At 26.9% G+C, this 26926-nt stretch overlaps 2 protein-coding genes across 4 annotated transcripts in view; one reads left to right on the top strand and one right to left on the bottom strand.

The window, feature by feature from the left end:
• The window catches only part of LOC141531556 (peroxisomal leader peptide-processing protease-like), a 44258-nt gene that overhangs the window by 4450 nt on the left and 12882 nt on the right, over positions 1–26926 (top strand). The window lies entirely within an intron of this gene.
• Positions 653–25768, bottom strand: Itp (ion transport peptide). 3 transcript variants are annotated; one of them, XM_074249708.1, is made up of 4 exons: positions 25083–25745; positions 4226–4656; positions 3472–3592; positions 653–2921 (listed from the first exon to the last, which is right to left on the bottom strand). In XM_074249708.1, the coding sequence occupies exons 2-3, from the start codon at positions 4651–4653 to the stop codon at positions 3472–3474; spliced, it is 549 nt and encodes a 182-aa protein (XP_074105809.1). In that variant the 5' UTR covers positions 4654–4656; positions 25083–25745; the 3' UTR covers positions 653–2921. The 3 variants fall into 3 exon arrangements, with proteins under 3 accessions (XP_074105809.1, XP_074105893.1, XP_074105973.1); XM_074249792.1 differs by lacking the exon at positions 25083–25745 and adding an exon at positions 14432–14454; XM_074249872.1 differs by lacking the exon at positions 3472–3592 and having other exon boundaries at positions 25083–25768.

Here is a 26926-nt window from a genome sequence, read left to right as displayed (position 1 = left end):
ATATGCATATATGTCAGTATTAATATTGATACATTAATTAAAAACACTCATCGGATTGAATTGTTCATTTTTTTTATTGAAGAAAAATAAAAAAGCGGTCATTCGTTTAATAATTGCAAAATGCGTCGCTGAGATTTTAACAAATAATACAACCTTTTTCCTTAACTTGATATATGGCATTGAAGTAATTAAATTTATTTAATTAAATATAGTAATGACAACGATTGATAATTTTGTGCTTTTCACATTTTGATTTCACAACAAGATTCTAAACCAAAATAATCGATTACTTTTTTGTTTCTTCAACTGAATGTTAAGCGTTTACAATTTAAAATTAGCGCTGTGTAAAGGTGAACTGTGTAGAGATTTTAAATTTAAGAAATATTCATATGCATAGATATTCTGTTTATAATTTTTATGTGTGTAGTGATGCCGCGGTATAGAATTAATCGTGTGTAAAGATTTTTTTGGGTGAATAAAACGTATTAGCTTGTCTCAAATAGAGATACATTATGTGAGTTTTAAAAATGTAGACAAATTTTTTGTAGGCATGCATCACACCCATAATAATTTACTTTATAAATAGGGAAATAAAAATTCAAGCAAGAATTTATAAATGACATTTACCACTTTGTAATTGTATCAACTCGTATTTGACGATTTTTTTTTTAATTTATATTTTATTTTGCACAATTTCTTCAACCTTACAACATATTTCTAAATTTATTTATAAAAGGATATACTTTAAATATGAATAATAATTTTAAAAAATAAATATTAATACACGAGATAAAAATGTACAATATAGTTTGGTTGCAAAAATAAGTAAATAATTTTTTTTTGTTCCTGACATGTCTCTTCATTCTTTTCATTCTCATTCATTCGTATACGTACAGCAAACTGAAAAATAATACAATCTGAAGTCTATTTAAATATTCAAATGTCAGATCGATACTTCCATTTTATGGTCAGCGAGAATCGACATTATTATCATTCATATCGGTTATAAAAATATTTATCAAAATATAGGTTCAATTTTATAACTTATTAATGATTGTATCTGATATTTACGATTAGTAATTGTGAAAGGCTGACTATATACTTTGAAGCAACTTTATATTATTTATATTTTGAATAATAATCATGAAAATAATTATTTAAGGATTAAATTTTTGTTATATTTAAAAATCATTGAAAGTTATATACCAGTAATTTTGAGACTAGTAAAAAATGTATGAATTAAAAATGTTAGTTGTAAAAAATTGAATACTGGTTTTGGAATGTATTTGATCGCTCGCGACCATTTATGATTCTTTTATTTATTAATCATAGTACTGCTCCATAAACGGCTTAGAAGTAAAGTTGTCAAATAAATAAATACTAAAACAAATACTCGATTACTATTCTTATTTTCAAATAATAGTAATGCAACGATAAAATAATAATAATAGTAATAATAGTAATAGTAATAATAATAATAATAATAATAATAATAATAATAATAATAATAATAATAATAATAATAATAATAATAATAATAATAATAATAATAATAATAATGCACGCAAAGTTTTAATACTTATTATCATCAATTCTCTTAAAAATTTTAATCTAAACTTGATTTGTAGTAAATTAATAGATTCAATAAAATTAATAATTATAAAATAATGGATAACTTCAAAAATAAAAATTGGCAATAAGTAATTATTGATGTAATCTAACCAATATTCTTCACACTTTTGTCATATCTCTAATTCTAAGAGCATGAATATGCTCTCTCTCATATATATGCACACACATATAATTATAATTATGGTATATGTCAGAGTGGTTAATAAAAACTGAATTTTTCAAGTATTCCAAAATTAGCTTTGTCATATGTGTATATAAGCAATAAAAGTTTATTTTTAAAAAAATTTTCAGGTTTGTTAGATATCTCATAAAAAACGGAATTTTGTCTAAAATATTGTAATAAAAACTTTACAAGAAAGTTAATTCCTGATCATTAATTTTATGTTAATAAAAATATTAAAGAAAAAAGTTTCGTAGATTTGATCCAATAAATTGTTTTTCAATTAAAAATGTTAAAAAATGAATAAGTCAACGGCTCCAAAAAATTGAATAATTACAGATACTTGATAGTTAAATTATTAGTACATTGACTACAAAATAATCTTTTCTCCTTGAATATAGTCAAAAAGGCGCTTATAAATTTAATAATATTTTAAGTTTTCGAATGGTAAATCGAGTAAAATTTGGTTACACAGATTTACGAATGTTTCTTTTTGAACAAAAAGTTTTTTGTTGTTAAAAAGAAGCTAACAATTATGGAGCTCAAAAAATCTAATTTTTAATGACCACTCTATACACACACACACACACACATATATATATATATATATATATATATATATATATATATATATATATATATATATATATATATATATATATATATGTATATTTTAATAATAAAGTTAATATAATTATAATAGCTTTTAACATTGTTTTTTTCAATAATATGCGGCATATTAACACATCGTAAATATATTTGTCGACTAGAATTTGTAACAAGGATGTATGATCTTCGGTATCGTTCCGCTTAAGTCGCCAGGCACGACGAAACTTGGAATTCTGTCAAGAATTGTAGTGTTGACAAAAATTTTCAACAAACTGCTGTATTGTAGTAAGATTTAATGAATGTTTGGTAATTGATAATAGTCTGTTAGATTATCTTGTAACTTTTGTGTATCCGTGACTTATTTCTGTTCTCTGGTACCGGCGTGTATGCACTGTAAGTATCGTTCTTTTACTTTTTGCGACCGAGGTATTCTATCATTTCCTGGAATTTTTCCTCTTCATCCTCAAGAGTTAGAACTTGAGTACAACTCTTAAAGTAATTAGTCCTGAAGCAATCTTGCCTGTTTAGAAAGAAAAATATATATTAATCAAATTATATTCATTCATTTTGACATAAATTAAATGTTGTTTTAGTTAAATTAATATCTTATAGTTTATTATTATTAACATGCGAAAATATATGTATTTAAGATCAAAATTTATTGGATGTAAAATTACTGTCATGCAGCATCATTAATTATGCTATTTCACATTCGATGGTAGTAGTATTAATAAATATTAATTGATTAGTGATTTGATTAATTAATATGCTGAAGAAAAATATACAGAATAGATGTAGGAATTAGTTGTTAGTTGAAAATTAAATTTTCATTTATTGATTTTCCTCAAGTAGTGAAAAATTGCCCAACATTCAATCATAGCTTTAAATCTTTTGTAAGCTTTTGTAATTCAATTCATCGCTTCAAGAACGAGATAAAAATAATATTTATTAGTTTGTTTTATAATTAGCGTAGATATTATGTTATTAAAATAAAAATAATAAAAAAATTAATATCCAAATTAATAAATGAAAATGAAATTGAGATAAATAAAAATAAATAAAAAAACTACCTAAACCCCAGGATCAGCTCCATGGAGTTGTTTGATTGCATTTTTAAATTGTTCAATCTCATCTTGCATCAATAATGTTTCCACACATCCTTTGAAGTAGTATGTCGTGAAGCAGTCCTTTCTGCAAAGGTTTATTTATAACGCAACTCTCAAATAAAAGTTTATCATAGTCTACTTATTGTTTTTATTTAGAATATTGGGTAAAGCTTTAATTAATTAATAATTTCTTCAGTTTAAATATTATATTTGAAAATAGCGAATCTTCAGAAGATAATGTGATCTATATAACTATGAAAAACAAAAAAAGAAGTGATATTGTACAATAACAACATTTATTGTTTATAAAAAGTTTTTTGAAAAAAGATTTTCTCTATACGTAGATAAAAACCAATATATCAGTGCAAGTTGACGTGGTGTAAGGTATTAGCTATAAATAGAAGAGAAATCTTATTCCGTTTCTATACGTGTGCTAAAGCGCAGCAGCTGTTCGATTGGAGGCATTGAAACCAAAGTCTATGATGGGATTTGCCGATACATATATGTATAAGAATATATTCAGATATGCATAACTACTACTCCATCTGTTACGTACTGAAAGTTGTATGTATATATTTTTAATCAGTAGCCATCGATATTTACAGGAGCCTGGTTTATCTCATTTTTAGTGGACAATTAAATTCGATCGTGTGACCCATTTGTGACAATAGAAATTTATCAAATTAAATTTATATATGAATAAAAAATAAATTATCACCTGCATAGAGTGTGAAGTTGAGGTTCTCGGAACAGATTAAAGCAATCTTCACAAACACGATCAAGTCGTGCGAAGATACTTTTGTCATATACACCTTTGCAGCCTAAATCGAAATAGGACCGTTTGCCAAGTGAATGACCCATGACTAAACCAGCGTCAGCAACATCAAGGCAAGACGATATCAATAGGATTGTGACAGACCAAGCAATAATAGATAAAAGCACTGATGAAGATACGAAGTTTCTATTGATGTATAGTGGTGAAGAAAATTTGACTATCCTTCCTGACATTGTCGTTATAGATGTTGACAGAAGATTCACTGGTTGACAAGTATGCTGATTTCGTGCACTTGGAATAGATGTTGCTAGCTTTACAGATAAGTTAGTAGTCGATAATGATGACGGTTGTCGTTGGTGATGAAGTTGCATTATCTGAAAAATTAAAACGAAATATATTTTAAAATGTGTGGTTTACATTTATCTAAAAAGTTTAGTTATATGTATTTTAGATATTTGCTACGTTGATTGAAATATTATCTTGATCCAAAAGAAATTTCATTAATGTTCTTAATTCGAGAAAATTATTTTAAGAACAACCGATTGCCTTGTTTCAAAAATTTCTAGCCTTGAATTTGTCATCTTCACTTGAAAGATTTACATTTTTTAATGAAAGTATATTATTGTTGATACAATCAAATTTTCCATCCAAGAACAATTTTTTTTCAATTAAGAAAAATTCCATTTCTTTAAACAACTTTTTATTTCCGGTTCAAATACTAGTTTTTTTTATACAAAATCGTAGAAAAATCTTTTTTTTTAATCGAAATGTACTTCCACATATTCTAAAATGTTTTTGAAAATTTTCTTAAGCAATTATTGTTCAGAAATAAAGAAGTCATTGTTTCAATTCTAGACGAGAAGTTTATTTGTTACTCGAGCATTGCGAGTAAATTTTAGTAATTTCAAATCCGATTTCATTTAATTTTACTGGAATTTTAAGCGTATATAGGCCCTGATAGTCAGAAAATACCTGACTAAAAACAATTAATTTTCTTTAATTTTTTCACAAAACAAAAAAAAATTTTGAAAAAGGGTTGACTCTGTGGGCCATCCTCGGAACTTTTCGCAATGTAAAATTTCTAATTACAAGGATTTCGAGAAACCTTTTTGAAAGTGAAATCAATAACTTCCCAATTTTTGAAAATGATTGATTTTTATAGTGGGAAGTTAAAAAGTTGACTTCTTACAAAACAACATTTTACACTGAGAGAAACAATTTCTTTTGAAAAATATGAATATTTTTGTGACAAAAAATTAATTTGTTGGAAATTTTCAACAAATTTATTTCTTAGCTGAAGAAATACAAATTTCACTTACAGTAACTTTCATTTTGAAAAAAAGTTTTTTTGATTTGAGAAAAAGTAATTTTGGAGGAAAATTCTCAATTTATCTATCTAAAATTGCTTTTTTCCGAATCAAATAAACTTTTTTCCAACAAGAAAGTTACTGTGAGAAAAATTTTGATTTCTTTAGCTGAAAAATAAAATTTTTGAAAATTTCCAACAAATTAATCTATTATCACAAGAATATCCATGTTTTAAAAAAAAATTTTTTTTTTCCGGTGTAGATTGAAAATATTCTTAACATTACTATCACATTTTATAAAGCGATTAATTTGGCATATATCAATTTTAAAATACTAAAAATTAACGTTTTTTTTTTATCATTTAACTTCCAATTTATTCAGTAGATTATATTCAAATGCACCCTATTTATTTAGCTGAAAAAGTATTATTTAATTTTAAAAAACAGTTCATTTATTAGAACTTTTACAGTTTTTTTACTAGAATGATTGTATCTGTCTCGTACATAGTTAATAATAAGTATATGCAGGATAGGACAGTCGACATTTTTTTAATAAAATTAAAAATAATTTTTTTCAATTGTAGATTTTAGTGTATTCATTGAGCGTTAGGTCGATACGTGATACTCGGGGCATAATAGAAATTTAGCAGAAAAAATTTTATTTGCCGAAATAAAATAGAAAAAAAAGTCTACCATCAATACGAAATTCTTTTTGCTTAAAAACTTGTTTTTTGATGTAAAAAAGAAAATAATTCATTGAAAATGTTTTTATTATTCTAAATCCAAAAAAATAAATAGGAAATTGTAACAAACGATCTAAATGAAAAATTTTTTTATCTGAAACATTGTTAAATAGATTGTTCTTTAATTGTCAATATATTAATAGTAATATATTTTAATGCGGCAAATTTATAGTAAAAATTGTTACACGCACATTTTGATCTTGAAAACGGTTAGAAAGATCTTTAGAACTTTCAAATATTAATTTCTGATGAAATCTCAAGTTCCGAAAAATCAAAGTAAAAATTCTAAAAAACCTCACGATTTTCTGAGAAGGAAGTTATAAATAATCGTTACAAAATATCTCAAAGACCTATATAGTATTTCTAAACTTTAAAGAGATCGAAATTACACTTTTAATAGCATCTTCGAACTCTGTAGGATCAGTGAGAAATTCTAAAGACTGCTGTAAGATGTGTATGTTTTTGCGTGTGTTTATAAATTCGTGTGTGTTTGAATTTGTGTGTGTACAAGAATAACGAAAGGTTACGAAGTTGTCGGCATACTATGAATGGACCACACGCAGGTATCGAGTTCCTTTCTTTCCACCTGTAAACGTTCTCAACCGACGACTTCATTAACCGGTCTTTCTCTTTCTTGCTTATTGCCCCTCCCCCCGCTTCTTCATCTTCTTCCTCTCTCTATCATACTCTTGAGTGCCTTTCATTCCCTACTTTTTTTTTTATCTTTTTTTTAAGTATATAATCACCGCTCTCGGGTGGGATTTTATTTTTAGTTGCTAAATTCTCAGAATTTTTTTCCTGCACTTGAGGGTGGGGGAGAGGTAAAACTTTTTTTCTCTAAGTACCAAAAGCCGTTCATATAATTAGCTGACGGGTGATAATTTGCCTCATGGGATCTCACGATCATTAAATTTTTGTTAAATTTTACAAAAATACAATTATTTTATACATAAAAGACAAGCATCTTTAGTTTTAGTGATACTTTTTTTATATTTAACAAGTTTTAGTAGTGATCGTTATGTTTTAAAATTTCTATAGTTGTTTCAAAGTTACTTTCATGATTATAAAAGAAAATAAACAAATTTAATTATTTATTTACTGTAGATCTAACTATGTTTATTTAACGTTATGTGTCTGATTTATGAATTGTTAAATTATACATGATTAAATAATTTTTAGTTATTGAGATAAAAAAATAAAATATTATTGTTATAAAATAAATTTAAAAAGTGATTGAGGCTTAAAAAAGAATTATTATCACTAGATAGATCAATTCTTCTCAACAGGTGGTCCTTTCTTTAAAGGATGACTCAATCATGAAGACGAGTTGCCGCACAGACTCTCGACATAAAAGAAAGAAAGGAAAAAAATAAAGAAAAGAATAAAATTACTCACTCGCATGAGTTTGCGCGTAATGCGTGTCTTCTGCTATTCTTGTGTATTTTTGCGGACTTTCATGAAATACAGAGAGGATCGAGTCTCTAATTAGAAGCTTGCCCGCCGTTCTGTGAGTTTTACCATAGAATATATGCCTTTTGATATGGACCATTCAATATATACACACTGTAGCTTGCTGGGTAAAAGCCAAGAGTGGCGCCTAAAAAGAAGACGCTTATAAATCAGCCGACCACGAGTCGGCGGTAGAACTTTTGACGTTTCTGATATCTATTAACCATGTAAATATTCATGCAAACTATATTGTTAAGGCTTGCTTGACCACTATCCCTTCTTGCTCATTAATTGGTTTCAATGAGTCGACCAAAAATATCTTCGAAGACGATGGAAATAAGTAGAGATCATCAAACAAAACTACAAACTGTTTATTGACAGCTTCACTATTTAAGTTTAGATTTATTATTATTAAAAAATAAAAAGATCTTTGTTGACCTTTGCATTGTTGATGCTCATGTTGTTTTATCACAAAATTTTGTTATTTTTTACTCACAACTACAAATCGTTCTTATAAATCTCTGATTTTTCTTCAGTAATTTTAACTAGGTTTGCGATAATGGACTTACTTTCAGAAAATTTGGAACTGATCAAATTTTAAAATCATTTAATTTCACAGTTTCAAATTCATTAAAAAAAAAAAAAAACAATTTTTCTTATACAGTATATTTTTGAAAAATTGACTTAACCGACTACGCTAATATTTTGAGAAAATCTAAGTTTAGCTATAAGCTCTGTTGAATGCCACACATCAAATTAAAATTACACTCACAGTTAAACAAAATTAAATATAACTTTTCAAATTTTTGAAAATATACGATTCTTCTAGCGGGAGGTTAAAATATTATGTCTGTTCTTGAAATTATTTCGAAACTACTCGCCCGATCGAATTTTATTTAAAATTTAATCAGATTTAAGTTCCGAAAAGCCTTTTTGAATGCCTGAAACTTGATCTTAATCGGCTGAACCGTTCTAAAGATATCATAAGATAAAAACACACATAACATTTATTCAAGCATATGTGGAAGATTCATTCATAGTTATATCTAGCTTGATCCAAAAAATTTTTCTCTCTTATGTTTTTAATGATATATTTTTGTTTGTAGTTGAGAAAAAAATATTTAAATATTTAATTAAATATTGTATGTTAGAATATATAAGTAAAAAAAAAATTTCAAAAAACAAAAGGTGAGGCTTAACTGGCCAAATAAAAAAAAAATATAAATACAAAAATAAAAATATTTATAAAATCGTTAACTATCTGCATCTTTTTCTATAAGATGTAAGATTTAAAGATTATATGAGAAAAAATACAATTCTTTATATTTTTCCAGTGAATTGTTTGTGACTTTACTCTGAAAGTGGTCGGAATAGCTTTTTGAAACATTAAAATGTATAAATTTGATGAAAATTTCATTTTCAAAAAACATACTGAAAAATACGAACTTTTAAAAAATTTACAATTTCTTTCAAATTACAAATAGACTACATTGTAATGATATAAGATTTTCAACGAAATGAAAGTTTACAAATAATTTAATCAATCACGATGAAGTTAATTAGCAAATATTTCATAGAGTATTATAGTATTGATATTGGTATACATGAACTATTTTTAATGCAGTGGAGTCCCGATAACTTTTCTTTTGAGATTAAAAAAATTAAAGGATTTAAAGAGAATACACGGCAGTAGACTTACCTCTCCACTACTTTTTAGGAGATGTTCGGGAGTCATAAGTTTTACGACGAAAATGTTAACTTTTATTTGAAATACCAAAAACACTATCTGAATTATTGATGGTAATTAATTAAGAATTTATTCATTATTAATCCAAAGTTGTTCCCACACCTGAACTTTTTATTTATTTAGCCCAAAATTTCTAGTAAATATTTAAGTATTTTTTATTATTTAATAATGAAAGATTTGATGGAACTGCAATTTTTTCACAAATTTAATTGAAATTAAAAAAAAATATAATTTCATAGTTAATTTGAATTTTGCAAAATATTTTGTGTACTTAAAATGAATTTGGCAACGCTGTCGAGCTAAAAAGATTGTTGCGATTCCCCGCGACGTGTGTATCGACATCAGGATCTTTAGTGCGTCTAACGGAAGGTTAAAAAATGGATTGAGATGATAAAAAATATCATATAATATCTTATTAAATCCATCGAAAAGTTAATCAAGTTTTAAAAAGTTCATTTTAACATTTATATTCATATGTATGAATTTATGACATTTGATTATGTTGTGTGTACATTTATTGCATAAAATAAATATATCGGGGCAAATGAGTTAGATAGGACATTCCCACTTCGAATTTCGATAAAAGTATTTTTAACTTTATCTTATGAAATAACTCAACTTAAAACATTGCATAATTAATCAATTGATATGAAAAAAAAAAAAATAATAATAATAATAATACATAAAAATATCAATTTCCGTCAATAACCCGTATCAATGATAAGCGTCTTATCTGATACAGTCACTTCAGGAATTGTCAAAGGAAATGATTCACATACCGGATCTAATTTGGTGACTTATTCGGAAACTATTCTCACTAAAATATTATCATGAGAATTTTTTTGAATTTTTAGACCACTAGCTGTTACCCGCCTGCTCCGTTGGGCACTTTATGTAATTGCATTTTTAGTTGTAGACTTGACATTTAATTGGGGTATTGTTTTAATTTGCACCGATTCCAAATGAGCATTGAAAGTTTCAGTGAAAGAAATTACAGGTCTCATAAGTGAAGAAAATCTGCCTAGCTTTAATTGCGACGAATTTTTCTGCTTATTGAAATTTTCTGAGTGACATCAATTTTTTATAGAAAATTAATGTTACATTTTTTTTACGAATTCTATTTAAATATTAGCTAAATTTCTTTTTCACATATCAAGTGTTTGGAAAATGCATTCATTTTAATTTGTTACATTCCCGCAATTCCATAATAAAAACAATTCGTTAGTTATGTGATTAGCAAAAATAACATGTCTGTAAAATTCTTAGTCCGTTGATTGAATAACCACATGTAATTTTAAGTTTTGAAAACCTTACAATGACTTTTTCCCCGCTGCCAAAGAAACGATTGTTGCAAGGAAACTTTTAGTAAATTTTATTGAAGCTTAATACATAAAAATTTTATGTCTCAAGAAGTCCTAGTTTATGAACAAAAACATTATTTTATATTCTACTGACTACTTTGACAGAACGTGCATATGAAGTCTTGGGGTTGGAATTTGATAAAATCCATTTTTAATTGAACTTAACATATAAACATTCCTACCAAATTTGAAGTCAGTAGAAGTTACAGTTTGGAAATTGAACTTAAAAATTCTAACACCCACCCCCTCAATTCTTATCGAAAGTAGAATTTATTGAAATTCGTTTTGATATGATCTTTACATGACAAATAAGAGATTCCTACTAAATTTCGAGTTTATAGAATCTATATTTTGAAAATAAAAAATTTTTATTGTCAACACCTACCCCCGCAATCCATATTGAGGGTAAATTGTCATAAGATCCGCTCTTAGATCAATTCTACATCACATATAGAAGATTCCAACCAAATTTGGAGCCTGTAAGAGCTACATTTTAAAAACGAGAATTTTTCATTGTTAACGCCCCCGCAACACCCTCTTGCGGGTGGAATTTCGTAAAATGCGTTCTCAGCAGATCTTTACTGGGTGAAAGGAATATTCTTATCAAATTTTGAATCTCTACGCCTTACGGTTCCAAAGATATCGTGATGAGTCAATACATAGGTCGAAATCTCTTATATATATACATAGATTCAATTTTTAAAGTTACATATTTATACTTAGATAAAAAAGCTCGATTTACTGGAAATAAATTTGAATGAACTATAATAAGTAATCAATTAAAGATAAATAACAATAATGAATCAAGAATATTAAAAACAAGATGAAAGTAATTCTTTAAGAAACAAATGGAATGGTTTTTTTTTTTTTTAATAACAATCATAATTTATAATACAAACAAATTATGAAATATGTCAAAGATCTTTAATTTGGAGTAAGACGCAAATAACAGAATTAATGACGTCAATGTCAAAGTATTAATATGTGAATAAATAGGTATATTTATAAACAATATATTAACCCGTCATTAGTAAATAAGAAAATTAAAAGATATATTTATTGCAACGAGCTTAAACGATGTATCTGATCCAGTAGCCTTCAGATATTAAAAGTTTATCTGATGACCTTGGTATAAATTTTTTAAACTGTTGACCTTCCTGTTTTAAAAACAGATAAGACTATAAGCGCTTAATTAATCAAGTTCTCTCAATCCCACTCAGTACCAAATAGTATCAAACATTCTTTGGATTATAATCTTTTTCTTGACTTGTTAAGATTCATCATACAGCAATTTGTGAATGCGTTTTATAAGCTCAGCAAGTCAACGAACCTTCTTGGATACAAGTAAAGGATGCTGTGATAAAATAAAAAATATACGATCAGAACATTGACGAGGTCGTGGTACATCTTTCGAATGTAGCAGTCGATCAGTTAGTATACTTGTTTAATGTTTTTCTTCACTTGAGTGTTGAACAGTTGAGTTAGTATAAAAAGAAACATACGAGGTGATCAACTTTAAGTACAGAGGTTCTTTTGTTTTTCCATACTTATTCTGTCTTTTCTCAATGTAAGAGTAAGTAAGAGGGATAAACAGACGTATTCACATGACGTGTACTTATATCCACAGAAACCGTCCAAAGACGCTTGCAGGCTAGCTTAGTATAAAGTATAAGCATGTATCATATGTAATGTATGTAGGACAGAGCCTGGCTCTGTTAGTTATGCGCGCGCAGGGGAGGCAATCATACTCTTTCCTTCTGTAATGTCAAGTGGTGGGGATCAGTATTACGGCAGACAGCTTGGCGTCCTGCAGATTGTATTGTGAGGGTTTCTAGTTCCTTTTTTCCTTTTGCTCATTCATTCTCTTTATTCACTTATGCTTATTTATCTTAATGAATTTTTACTACTAATTTTTATTTCATTCATTTATAATTAGTATTTTCCAAATTATACATTATTATAATTTCATTAAATCCTATTTTTTTTTTTTAATTTTAAGTTAAACTATTTCGAACGCCTATACTAAGACTCGTTGACATTTCACAAGAAGTCCGCGCTTCTTATGAACTGATACTCGGTATTATATTTAATCTCATGAGAATATCAAGTTGTATATCCGACCCGGAAACTCAAATTAATTGGTAGCGATGATAAAGTTATCAATTGAGCCGTAAGAAATAAAGAATACCAACATTAGTTTTATATTAATTCAAATGTGTTAACTTAACATTAATATGACTGACACTACTTGTGTTATGTGTAATGTTTTCATCAGATATACAAAAACTATTTATTTCAGAATTATTAACGGTATTAAACAACCAGAATTCCGTATCATTTATTCTATATTAACATCAATATGGTAAAGTAAAGTTCAATATAAGACTTTCAGCTTTAATAGTAAGTATTATTGTTGATCAAGATAATTTTTATCTGAAAACACCTGAGAACACAATAACTTACTAAATAATAAACTATGAAACGTGTGAAAAACTTCCAGTATGTAGTTTATAATCATTATCTATTCAAAAATTTGAATAACTACATACATACTTTTAATATTGATTAAACTCGATAAAAAAAAAAAAAAAAAAAAATCTATGTTGCGGCTGTTTTTTAGTCACTCAAGAAAACACGTGGTTCTGCCCCACTCAGAAGATCTAGAAAACTCTACACATTACGAATTGGTACACGAGTAGTATAAAGTTCACACTTAGTATCAGGAGTAGAGAAGAAATAGAGTAGTAGTTTGTGATTGGAACTGACGAAGCTTAAAAAAAATGAGAAATAAATTCTTTTGAAGTAATCTAAAATCTCATAACTATACGAATCTATTTTATAGTTAGATAATATGTTCCTAACTATTATCTATATTGATTATCTACATATCTACCTAACTATTATCTATTATCTATATATTATTGACTATAGTCAATTGTTAATTATAAATATCTTTGATGTTACAAACTTTTTAATATAGAAACAGTATGGTATAAACTTTATATAAACAAATTCCCAAATTTTTTTTCTTAAAGAAATTAGACTTAGATGTAAAAGAATATCAAAATTTTTAAGTTTTTTATTCTATAGATTCTCAAATATACAACAATGATGAAACTGTTTTAATTACCTATAAAAATACATGTGTTTGTGCATAAATAACATGTATTCACATGAACACCTGTTTAAGTGGATAGAATCTCAAAAATTTAGAAGAAAAATAAAGTTTAATCGAAGAGCTAAAACTATTAATTGTAATACAATATTTTAACATATTTTAAACTCTATACATTTATAATATAAGCGGACAGCTACATAAAAAAAAAAATTATGAAATTACTCTATCTGCAATATCATTTTGTACATCTTACATCAAAAACGAATATCCTTACTGTTTCTGTGCCTTGATTTAATCATTTCTTCGCAGAATACACAGTTAATACATACACTAATGAATTTTATTAACATTTGCTCTCAACTATTCGATTTTAATTGAGTCAATGTTACTTTTTTATTAAAAATACAATTTTAATAATACGAACCTATGCTATTAAGTGATTCAGCTGAAGACAATTTTGCCAGAAATAACCTTTTAAATTCAATTGTTTATAAGAAGATTAACAATTGAATTCAAACACTTGAGTAATATACACAACCGATGCACTAATACTTTGAATTAACCAAATCTCACGCACGCTAGTATTTAACAATTTTTTTTTAAATTTGAAAAATTTTTCAGTTCAGTATAAAGTTCCTAATAATTTTATTTTGGTAAATTAACTTATGAAAGTTGGAGTATGTTGTAACCAAGCTTCATAATCATTATATTTATAATCGAGTCATAAAAAATTAGCTTAACGCGTTATCATTAATTGTAAAGTACGAATGTATGAACGAATTTGATACGACTCTCTTGGTGGTTCAAGCTAACATCAACTAACACGGACTGCAGTCACTTATAATATGGCCGAGGCGCGAACCAATCGGATCTTACGGCTTTGCTAACCCCCACTCCCCCTCTATCGTCAGTAAAGACCCCCCGCGTGTTATTCTCGATTATCGTACCACCTTTTTTATTTCTCTTCCTCTTCTTTTCATTATTCCTTTTTTTCCTTTTCTTTTCGTTTTCATGTATGATTTTAAAGTCTTTTACTCTACTCACTTTATTATAAGTGATCTTGGTTACCAAGATCGCTTATCCGAGAAACGGTACTCTAAGTATCATCACTTTTCGTCTTCTTTGCTTTCCCTTTTTGTCCTCTCTTAGAAGTTTCCCTTTTTCTCACTCATTTTCTTGAACTTTTTTTTACTAAGGGCTCAACGGATTAGAATTCTATTTGTAATTGTATCACTTCAAAATAGTGACATAATCGTTAAGTATTGAAAAATTAGTGAAGCTTCATTTGGAGTTAATGTCAAGAATTGTAAGAATTAGTTTTTATAATAGATCAAATATTGAACTATTTTTAAATCCATGTCAGTTTTTTCATAAGTACAGATTTTTTATTTTTTTCAACTTGAGTAGCTAGAGCTGAATAATATACTATACTGGAGAATATAAAAAAAATATTTTCAGGAATTTAATTTTTGTAATTTTGATTCAAATAAAAATTCTGAATTAAATATTCTTGAAAATTATACTAACAAAAAAAAAGATTTACTTGAATTTAAAAAATTTTCTCGGTAGACATAAGTTATTTCGGAACAAGAAGAAATCTTTTTTGTACGGAAAATTTTCGTTCTCCAAAAAATTTTATTCAGCAAAGAAAATTGGTTCTTTCACCAAGAATTTTTTATTTTTCCGCTGATAAAAAATTTTATTTAAATCAAAAAAATATCTAGGAAGATTCATATCGTTTGGGACGAAGTATTAAATTTTTTAAGTGAAAGAATTCTTACTTTGCTTAAAAAAATTTGTACTTTTTTAATAATAATTTTGGTTATCCTAAATAGTTTCTTGAATTAAGAATACTTCAACTAATAATTTATTTTTTTATGCGTAAGACAAGTTTTTTAGAAACGGAAATAGTAAAATAAAATTCATGAATGAAATTTAATACTATCTAAATATAAGCCTTAAATAAAAAATGTTAAAATTATTTTCTAAAAAAAATTCAAAAAATAAAAGTATAAGATTGAGTAATTTAAACTGAGCCATCCATACATCAAATATTGTAATAACGGAAAGCTCGAAAAAGCATTAAATTAATATTTATTTAGTTTTGATTTGACATGATGTATTTATATAATAATTGTCAAATAACAATAATTCAGAAGATTAATATTTTCGATACATAATCATTAAATAACACATTTCGATAGGTGTTAATTGTCGATATAAGTTTCGGGTTATGACGTATTCACTACAGGACGGAGCGCGCAATCTATATACACGAGCCGACAGGTGAACACGTGTAAGCTGATCCTGTAGTGAATGTAACCTCTGACGAGTGTTGTCATTTCAAGTTTACCGGGTTTCTCATTTTAAATGTATGTATTGAACGATTTTTTATAAAAATTATTTTCAATGTTCAACAGAAATAATTCAAATCTTACTTAAAAAAAAACAGCAGAAATTTTGTGTCACAGCTCAGTTTAATCAAATATTTGCAATTATTTCATATCCATAAAATTTTGCACTATTTACATAAATTACTAACAATATTTGTTTAATCTTAAATGTATAATAATTATGTTTCTTTTTCACGTAATATTGAATTTTCTTTATATTGAACATGGGCAGAAATAATCAACATCTATTCTACAGATTGTATACGTTTCTTATGGTAATTTTATTTCTATGCATGCTATAGCGGTTGAGAATTTTTTTTCAGTTTACTTTCACGCACGTTTGCTATAGTTTAATTAACTATCACGAGAATAGAGTACTTTGCGCACGCCATAGAATGCTCAAATATTGAACTTTTCAAGTAAAAATTACATAACATGAATTTTCAAACATTTGTTGCATTTGTTATTGTTGATAATTAGTTTTATTACTTTCCCATCAAACCTATTTTGAATTGATATAAAGCTAACTTGAGTTACCGTATGTACATAAATTGAAAATTTGGAATTAATTGTTATTTACGGCATCTATTTTCGCATATTTTAAACATCAATTTATTTATATATTAATGTATTTTAATAAACAGATCGAATAAGAACATTGTACCATCCAATAATGTTTAAATAAATATGCTAGTAAATTGAATATATATCTTAGACGTAACTTTTGTATGATTAATTGTATCGTACCTGTATCGGGAAGTATACAAAGAAACAATGATTTAGTTTGAATTTAATTCCTATTTTTATTCCGAATAAAATTCAGGTTGTGACATAATTTTATTTCTTTTAAAACAGAAAACAGATAAATACATAGATTCATAAAAAAAAAAAAAAAAAAAAGTTTTCTCTTAAATACTGATAAAGATCAGAGTTTTTAAATGATTTATTTTCTATTCATTTTCATCGTGAAAATATTTCATTGACTAAAAAAAACTAATAGAATGACTCATCGAATGTCTACGTGACTCTCCAGTTGAAAATAAACCATAACAAATTGAATAGGGAATATATTAATTTTGTTTCTTTTTGAAATATTATTCAAGGTACCTAAAAGAAAGAAAAAAATATAACTGTAAAAATTCAATTTTATTACAAAATTTACCTTGCTAGAGCCGCTGCCAGTACTCCTATGTCCAGAAATAAGAGCAGTACAAAGAGACAGTGTCATAATTTCAATAAGAGAGATTACTTTGGATACAAAATAAATAAAGTCGGTGAAAAAAAGTGTTAAAGAAATGAGTAATCATTGATGGTTCTTTGCACTAATATTAATTTTTTTTTTTTTTATATTGCATTGTTATAAAATGCATCTATTTATGATAATTACTCAACCAACTTCACTCTCAAGACCCACGTAGTAAATTGTCAAACTTTCTTGACACCTTATCACTTGCTCCATCACACAATAGAATGGCCCCGGGCCCAATTAATTAACTCGATCAATCGTTTCTAAACATTTTTCTCACAAACTAATTGTTATTACAAATTTCGTTAATTTACACAATTTTTATAAACAAAAACTTAAGAGTTATTCTTAAATAAACTCTTCACTAACAAATTGTTTATTTATCAATTGTTTATATTATGCATAAGGTAATTATTAGACACACAGTATTCTTAAAAAAAAAAAAAAATAAATAAATAAGATAAAAAGAATGATACCGAGTCCTAAAAATGAATATTGAAGACCTCTAATATTTGCGGTGACGTGGGGAGTTTAATGTCCGTATCCGTGCCAGTCAATGTGCATGCTGCTAAGCGCCGCACAGATACTGTGTGAGTTGATTTTCTCACGCCGCGATTTCCGTTCGAGTTCAGATCACTCACTCGGACCCTTATGTATCAACAAGGTACCGAGCTTGTGTATATCCAATGTCCGGTGGTAACAAAGGTCTTTATCATTTGCCTTTATCTTGTACACTAATCCAACCAATGTTGGATGCAATTTAATTAGATTATACTTTTATACAATCAATTGGAAATACTCTTTAATATATTTAAGACGAATAGCACACTTATCAACATGAATTCAAGGTAACAAAATATAATATCTGACAGAAGAGGTTAAAGTTGCAGCGTCGCACAACTCAGACTGTCGCTGGTATAAACCGCTGAAGCAGACGTTACCGTAACGTGTAGTGCGCTCAGACTTTTTATCTCTAGTTCATTCGAGTTAAATAAAGACAGGATTATAGGATGTTAAATGCAGTGAAGAAAGAACACAGTATTCACATTGTCCAATGAGTTATCTGTTTCATCTACACTGAGAGCTAACCGTGGGTGTATATGTAGGCACTTAGCATGGTTAAAATGACCCTCGTGATCACAATGACAGAGAAATTAATGTGTGTTTATTTATATCTGTATAAGTGAGTGTATATATAAATATATATGTATACATAAGGATAGGAGGCTGTATATCCATGAATAAGAGTAGTATAAGAGAGAAACGTTACTATGAACATAGAACTAGTACACATGTTATATCTACTTTAGTACATTGTCTCACCTCAATCCTTTTGTGGTATTGTCCAATTTACTTTCTTATAAACAGTTCACTTCCTTTTTATTCTCTACTCATAGTATTTTTTAAATATCAAAAATGACTATTATTACTTAGACAATTTTCATCCTTTTTTTTTAATCCCAATTAAAATTTATTATATCATGTATTTGTACGCAAAGCAAAAAGAATGGTAATCAGAATCACAATATAAGTTAGTCATGTTATGTCGCTGAGAAAATTGAACTAATGAACTTAGCAGGAATGTATTAAAGTCGATAGGGTTAAAAGCGACAGTTTCGACGTCATAAAAGCTGCAAATGATGGTTGTAAAATAAGAATAAGATTCACTGAGTTGTTAACATCAGGCCGACTTCTTTATATTATCAATACATACATCAACATAAACGTGTTTGACATTATTTTGTTAAGTGATCCTTAATAATATAATAATAAACAGAATTAAATAGTAAGTGATCCTATGTAAGTCATGCACGCAGCATACTCGCGAAAGTACTTTTAAAATTCACCATAATAATTATCTTTTGCACAAACACGAAGAGACCGCAGAGAAGCGGGTTATAAATAACTCTACAACCTCCCTGAGAACAGAAAGTAGCTCGCCTTCGAGGTTCCGTAACGAATTCTTAGAATTATTTAATGTTGTGTTCTTTGCAACTATGTATTCTGATGGACCTATATATGATCACCGAAGATCTTAATTCCATTTTATATATCGTTATATGATACCATTATTTTCATTTAAATATTCAATAGAACAAACTGTCTAGATATTTACTAAATAAAAATATATGACCTTCCGGATATTTAGGGACTCTAGGGCAATTTAGTTTATGAAAATTACTTAAATGAATAACCAACAGAATGATAAGGAAATAAATTGAAGATTAACCATTGAAAATCATAATTCCTACTACGTATGTAGTGTCTAACTAGTTCAGTCTAGAATCAATTGTGTAAGCGGACAGGTGACTCGTTACCACAAAATTATTATTTTTTTTATTTATGAATAAAATCTATTAAAAGAATAATTTATAATACCGAATTAAGAAATTAAATAAAAAAACTTGGTTAAGAGGACTCGATGATCTATAATTTTCAAAAAATTCATTTTTTTTTATGTTTCCTTACAGTCTTTTAAGAACATACTATACATTTTTTTCAATGATATTTGCGATATTTAAAGTTTTATAAATTATTGAACATCTGAGCGCAGAAGCAGAAATCACGAAAAGAAAATTATACCAAAAATTACGACATGAATATATCGTAATATACACAAAAGGAAAGAAAGTCTTGAGTCAAGCGTAAATTTTCTTAAATCAAGAAAATCTTAAGGAAGATTGAAAATTTCTTGAACGAAGTTAAATTTTTTTAAGCCAAGAAAATTTCTTCTTGCTCCAAAATAACTTCGGTCTTCTTTAAAATTTTCTTGGTTCAATTTTTTTTTTTCTGTGTATATATATCGTAATCCAGGACCCGATTTTAAACATTTTAAATTATATTATTTTATATTTTATATTTTACTAGTTACATACGAATTTTTACCATACAGTACCGTAAAAATGCAATTCTATATCGTAATTATTCATATATCACTAGTAAATTCTAAAATATGTGAAATAATAGAACTTAAGATGTTGAAAGTCGGATTCTAGATTGCGATATTAGTTTGGTAACTTTTAGTATAATTTTCTTTCCATGTACAAAGATAAGTAATATTAAATTAAAACTTTAAGCACATTTATTTCAAAATTTTTTTTTTTCAACGCTGCAAGAGGCAAAAAAAACTAGTTGAACGATTGCCTCAAAATGTTATTCAGTGCATCAGTGCCTATCGCAGGGGTAAAAAAAATGTTAACTTAGAATAATTCTTATTTTCAATATATCAAAAGTAATGAAAAAAAGCCTGTTTTTGGAATGTAAATTTCAACAACACGCCATTTTGTCGATTTTCTTTGTTCTTTGACTTGCGATAATTATACTCATACTGTTAAGAAATTTCTTTCGTTTTTTGTTTTCATACAAATTAAAGAGCCAAAACTGAACCCACCACCCGTTCCATTGTCATGAGAAGGCAGAAAAAATTGTCTGAGATTTATTTCAGCGCCATTTTTAAACAAATTAAAAAAATTCTTATTTAAATAAGTTTTTTATATACTTTAGAAGTATTATAATATATTTATAAAGTTTGAACCAATGTTATTTATTTTTTTCATTGAAAAACAAAAATCCTAAAAAATTGTTAAATTTCGGGGCCTCATTAAAAGTCTGTTTACGATATTTTTTAATTTTTATAAATAACCATGTGGGTTGAACGACTATTTTTTTAATACTTTGACATTGAAAACAAAAAAAAAGGGATTTTCTTCAAAATATTCAGCTTTTTTAAGATATTGAATTTTAAAACGAATTATAACTCTAAAATGCAGAGCAAAAAGTTCTTCATTGAAAAATTCAATTCTCAATCGAAGCACTATTGTTTCGAAATACGGAATATAAACTCAAGATTCTGCTACTCACGATATAAAAATATTTTTAAATACTTCTCGAAATTCATTAAAGCGAAAATTCTCTTTTGTTTTTTAACGAAATATTTATTTTGCTTGAGGCAGTACTCTCGGTCAGATATTTACCGTTCAGAATTTGATGAAATTGAATATATTAATAAATTATAGTAAGGTAATAAGCCCACTAAATTTTTGAAAAGCTCAAAAAAACCAGTCAAAAATATTGAGCTTTTAAAGTTTTAATGTTAACCATTAAGTCTTATGAGAAATGATAGTTTTTATTTTATTTTACAAAAAGTGACGTTCAGATTTTTATAAAAATTTAGGTGATGTAAAGAAATAACATATTGAATACTTTACATAGTTAAAAGTACAGATTTAGAGCATGTGATAATAATAGTTTTTGAAAAACTTTGAAAAATGATCTCTGTCTCTCTTTCTCTAATGCGACTTTGCAATCATACATGTATAGGAAAATTAAATGAGGTTTTGTATGGAATATTTGACACTTGTGATATCGGAGAGACTATCTTAAATTGAGTGATTACATTTTAAACGAATAGTTTACTACTTCACATAAAAATATAAATTCTTAAAAGAAAAAAATATTATTTTTAGTTGCCCAGAATAGTTCTTATTTACAGAGTTCGATTCTCTCGATTGAAGATAATATACGTTTGAGCCTAGAATCACAACAGTTATCTAACAGAGATTGAATGACTTTAAATCAAAAATTAAAAAAAAAAAGTAAATTATTCAAAGTAAAAAAACTGGTGTTCTTGAACATAAATTTTTCATAATTTTCAATAAGAAGTTATTTTTAACTTTACTTGTTTGTTACTGACAAATTATTACTATCTAACAGAGCAATATATTTGTCAAAAATAGGAAATTCAATAATTTAGTTAAGTAACAATTTGAAGTATTTTATTTGAAGTATCTATTTAAACAAGTGAAATAATTACTTTAATAATATTTTTTTCTTTTAGTGAATGGTGACGTCAATATGTGATGATTGAGTTTAAGTAATTTATCGCCTAGTAGTGTTTTTTTTTATTTCTTCAGCCATCGATATTAATTAACGTAGCATGGTGGGATTGTCAACGATAAGTCGTTTGGTTCAATTGTTTGTCATCATCTTTAAGCTTTTTTCTATTTGATGTTCCGTATCGATTATAGTTTATATCATCTTAACTATAAGAATCATTAAATTAATGTAGTCCATTGATTAAAAGAATGGGCGACGTTAAATAAAAAAATTATTTCACAAAGATAGATCAATGATTTTTATGAAATGATTAGTTTTGTATCCAATGAATAAAATTAATAACCCAGTATGAGATAGAAGTAGCAATTTTGTTTCCTGTATATTGTAATTGTTAATTGATCAGTTAAAAACTTTCTATTAATTGCATAATACACTTATTGGATTGTATTTTTCTATTTCTTACTGATTTGTCAAAAATTAATTATTTTTTGTAAGACTTTTTCAATATTAATGTTACCAATTATTTATTGTACAACAAATATGAATTAGTTACTTCAAGCTGCATGTTTAAATTTCAACAAAAAAATTATTGTAGTATTTTTCAAAACGAGGACCTTATGCAATTTTTTTTTGTGACAGTATTTAAAGTCATGCATTAAATTCTTAATATTTCAATTTTTCTAATAACAAAAAAAAAGTGCTGAACTCATGCGTCCAATAATCTATTTCGAATAAAATGTATTTAATTTTGACGAAATATTTTTTCACTTGTAAACAGACGAGCATAGGAAACGCTAATGTACTTTAAAGATAATTCAAGGTCGGATAATTTTTTCTATTTATATAAATCAGAGATCAGTTAAAATGAAAATGATGAGCTTCTTCTGTACAGAAAGAAAAAAAGTCTTGATTCAAGCGTAAATTTTCTTAAATTAAGAAAATCTTAAGGAATACTGAAAATTTTTTGAATGAAGTTAAAATTTCTTGGAAGAAGTTAAATTTTTTTAAGCTAAGAAATTTTCTTCTTGCTTCAAAATAACTTCGATCTTCCTTATAATTTTCTTGGATCAAGAAATTTTTTTCGTTCTGTGTAGCTTTAAAATTTACTGATCGTGAATTTTAATTTAATGTTGCTCTTTATTTGTTGATTTTATAATTCATTGCCAATGAACTATCATTTAATGATGAGTGCAATATATTTTGATAAAGATTCAATTGAACATACTATGAAAAAAAATTTTAAAGTTAACTATTGAAATCAGATTTGAAACTTCTGGCTGTTTTTGAGCGATTAACAAAATTTCGGTGAAGAGTCACCAAACTAAAAAAAAAAGAAGTCATATGTAAAATTATTGTTTCAGATTTTTCACTTTACAATCTTATTTTGAAGAAAATAAATTAAAAAAATTGAAATGATCGAACAAGATTCAATCTTATGGTTACAAAATATAATGAAAAATGACACATCATTTTTATCTATCGGCCTTAAAATTACCAACACAGTTAAAATTTTTGTGTCAAAAAATGTAGTGTTAAATATTTAAAACTTTCTTGTCTTAATTAATATAAAAAAGTATTAAATATTCAACATAAACATTTGTAACAAAGTTTTTTGACGCAATGATGCAAAATTTTTTACTGTGAAGAACTGTTTTGGTATAAGAACTTGGTTAACTTGATTATAATATTTGAAATCTATCAATAATTTTATATTTCACTAATGAAAATTGAATTTTCATTAATAATAAAATTTTTAATATGAATACATAGAAAGAAACATTAGTATTATACTTTAAGAAAATACAAAGGTAAGCTTAAATCGTCTTATATGAACTTAAAATTTCGATAATAGAAAAATATTTTCTTGAAATAAGAATTTTTATACTATTGATTAAAATTAACGAAAAATTTATTGTCTTCCGAGTACATTTTCTGCTAAAATACATAATATTAATTAATTTTTTTGTACTATATATTGAAACAAAAATAAAATTAGATTTATAAATTGATGAATTTTCAAGTAAAACATAAAAAAATTCTACTAAATTTTCAGCACTTGTTTTTTTCGTGTGTATTAAATAAATTATCTGGCTAAGACAGGGATTATGGCTTCCAATGACGCTTGTCAAGTGTGAAAAAGAATGAGATTATTAAAAGACTATTAATCATGAGTAGTGACTATATAATTCAGAGGAATTAGTTTTATGAAATTTGTTGATAATAATGCATTTTCAAAGAATCAACTACTTATCGCTTCTTACGCAATACTTTCATTAGATAATCATTTTTTTTTTTAATTGATTGGTCAAACAGTTCTAAAGTTATCTCGAAAATTATTTTCCGAAGTACTTTATTACTGAAAATTTTGAAAAATTACGGTTCTGATTAATTTTTAAATTTATAAAAGTTTCAATTGAACAAATTTCTTTTGAAAATCGTGAGCTTAACTGCAATCATTTAATCCGTTTAAAAGTTATAAATAATTTACACACATACATACGCATAATATCCATCAGAGAACTTTTGAAAATAGTTTTTTACAAGTTTTTACAATATTTTTCACTTGTAATAACTAGTATAAAATTCTCAATTTTACATACCTGTTTGATCCCAAGTAGCTCCTCCAGAGGATTGATATAAATGATTTTAGTTATATCTGTAACTGACACGACTATCACTTGTTGATTGTACGGACGAAAGATTAAGTAAAGCGTATACTCTCGGTGAGATTCAGATGGGGTTGTGATACGTAGCTATGTCCTGCGCCTAATATAGCAAGTTCAAGACTGCCCCCTGCGGTTGATGTTTCATACCCACCCTCTTACCCTCTCTTCGTTTTCTTTTAGGAAACACGCGACAAACCAAGTGCTGAATGACTCCACCTTCTCGAACTACGTATCAATTTTAACCATGATAACCACTTATTAACGATAATGAGACACTACTTTCATGAAAAAACATTCAGACAAAAAATTAAAGAAGCAAAAAATTTTCGAATTGTTACAGTGATGTTTAAAAAGAAACTTCGTCAATAACCAATAGATCGCCTTACAGATTCCATAAGGGCGTATAATGGCCAAAGATACAGTTAAAAAGGTGTAAGGGCGTCCCTTGCAACCTTGAGCTTACGGTAAATTCACCGTTTATATACCGTTTACGTGAATATACCGTGAATCCACCGTTTATGTACCACGTATATACGGTCTATTTGTGACATTCGTGAACGGTATTTTAAACGGTAAAAAATATACTATGTTTACACACTAAATTCACGATGAATATACAGTAGATTTATAGTGAATAAACCGTGTTAAAACGAGAAGGGGATACTGTAAGTATATAGTATATGTATGGTGAATATATGATTAATGTACTGTATATATACAGTGAAAATTTTGTGTTTTCACGGTGAGTTCACGATGTATACATGGCATATTCTTAGTGTATTGACAGTGTTAAATCGGTGAAGATTATAATGTAGATGTTAGGTCAATAAGTACACTCGAAAAAAAAATTTGTTTCTAGGAAGTTCCTAAGATCTTCCGCACCAGAATTATTCCGCTTCTAAGACTGATCACAACTTTAAGTGGATATTTTACAAAATACCTCAAAATAGTGAAAAGCAGATAGATTATACAAAGTTTAACTCTTTAGACGAAAAATTTTGCCTTTGATTATTAGTAGATTTCATAGAAATCTAACTATTGCAGCGGTTCTCATGTCGGAATTTACAAAAAATTTTCATGAATCCTTACTCAGCTTGCCGAGCTGAGTCAGAAAACACTATTGGTTCAAAAGTTTATATACGTATGTATTTATATATATATATATATATATATATATATATATATATATATATATATATATATATATAAACGATATTGGCTGCAAGGGGTATAAAAAATTTTACTGTACGAAGAAGTACAAAAAAAATTGTATCGGACATTTTCGAATGATTTTAGACGAGTTTTTGATCATTTGAAGATAAAAACTCGGAGTTTTTATTTTCTTTTTAAACCAAGAACAGGAAAAATTTTCAAGAGTGTTTTATGGTCGTTGAAAATTTGATAAAAGTGTTAAATATGAAACTGCGAGGAAAATAACGGAAAAAAAATTCGCGTTCCAGAGTTTTCGTACTAAAAACATTTCAAACTTTAAAAATTCTTTCTGTTGCTTTGTAATATATACCTACAAAGTTACAAAGCCGCTAAAATTTTTTTTTGTTGTTTTAATATTTTGAACGGGTGTATTACTCATCTTTTTTTAATTCTTAATATGCTTTCTACTACGCTCATATTAGTAGTATTTAATTAAAAGAATTATTGTCAGAAAAAACATGTGAAAAACTGTATTTTTACTGTCATAACTGCAATTAGGAATGCGCACAGCGATTTCTTATGATATTTAAATGATGTTGATTAATGCAACAAAATTGTGTTTATTA

This window comes from Cotesia typhae, unplaced genomic scaffold (assembly GCF_013202065.1).
Source record: "Cotesia typhae breed Kobodo isofemale line unplaced genomic scaffold, CoteBio_Ctyphae contig_11, whole genome shotgun sequence".
Lineage (NCBI taxonomy): Eukaryota > Metazoa > Arthropoda > Insecta > Hymenoptera > Braconidae > Cotesia > Cotesia typhae.
Note: the sequence above shows the minus strand (reverse complement) of the source record. Positions and strands in the feature narration are given on the sequence as shown.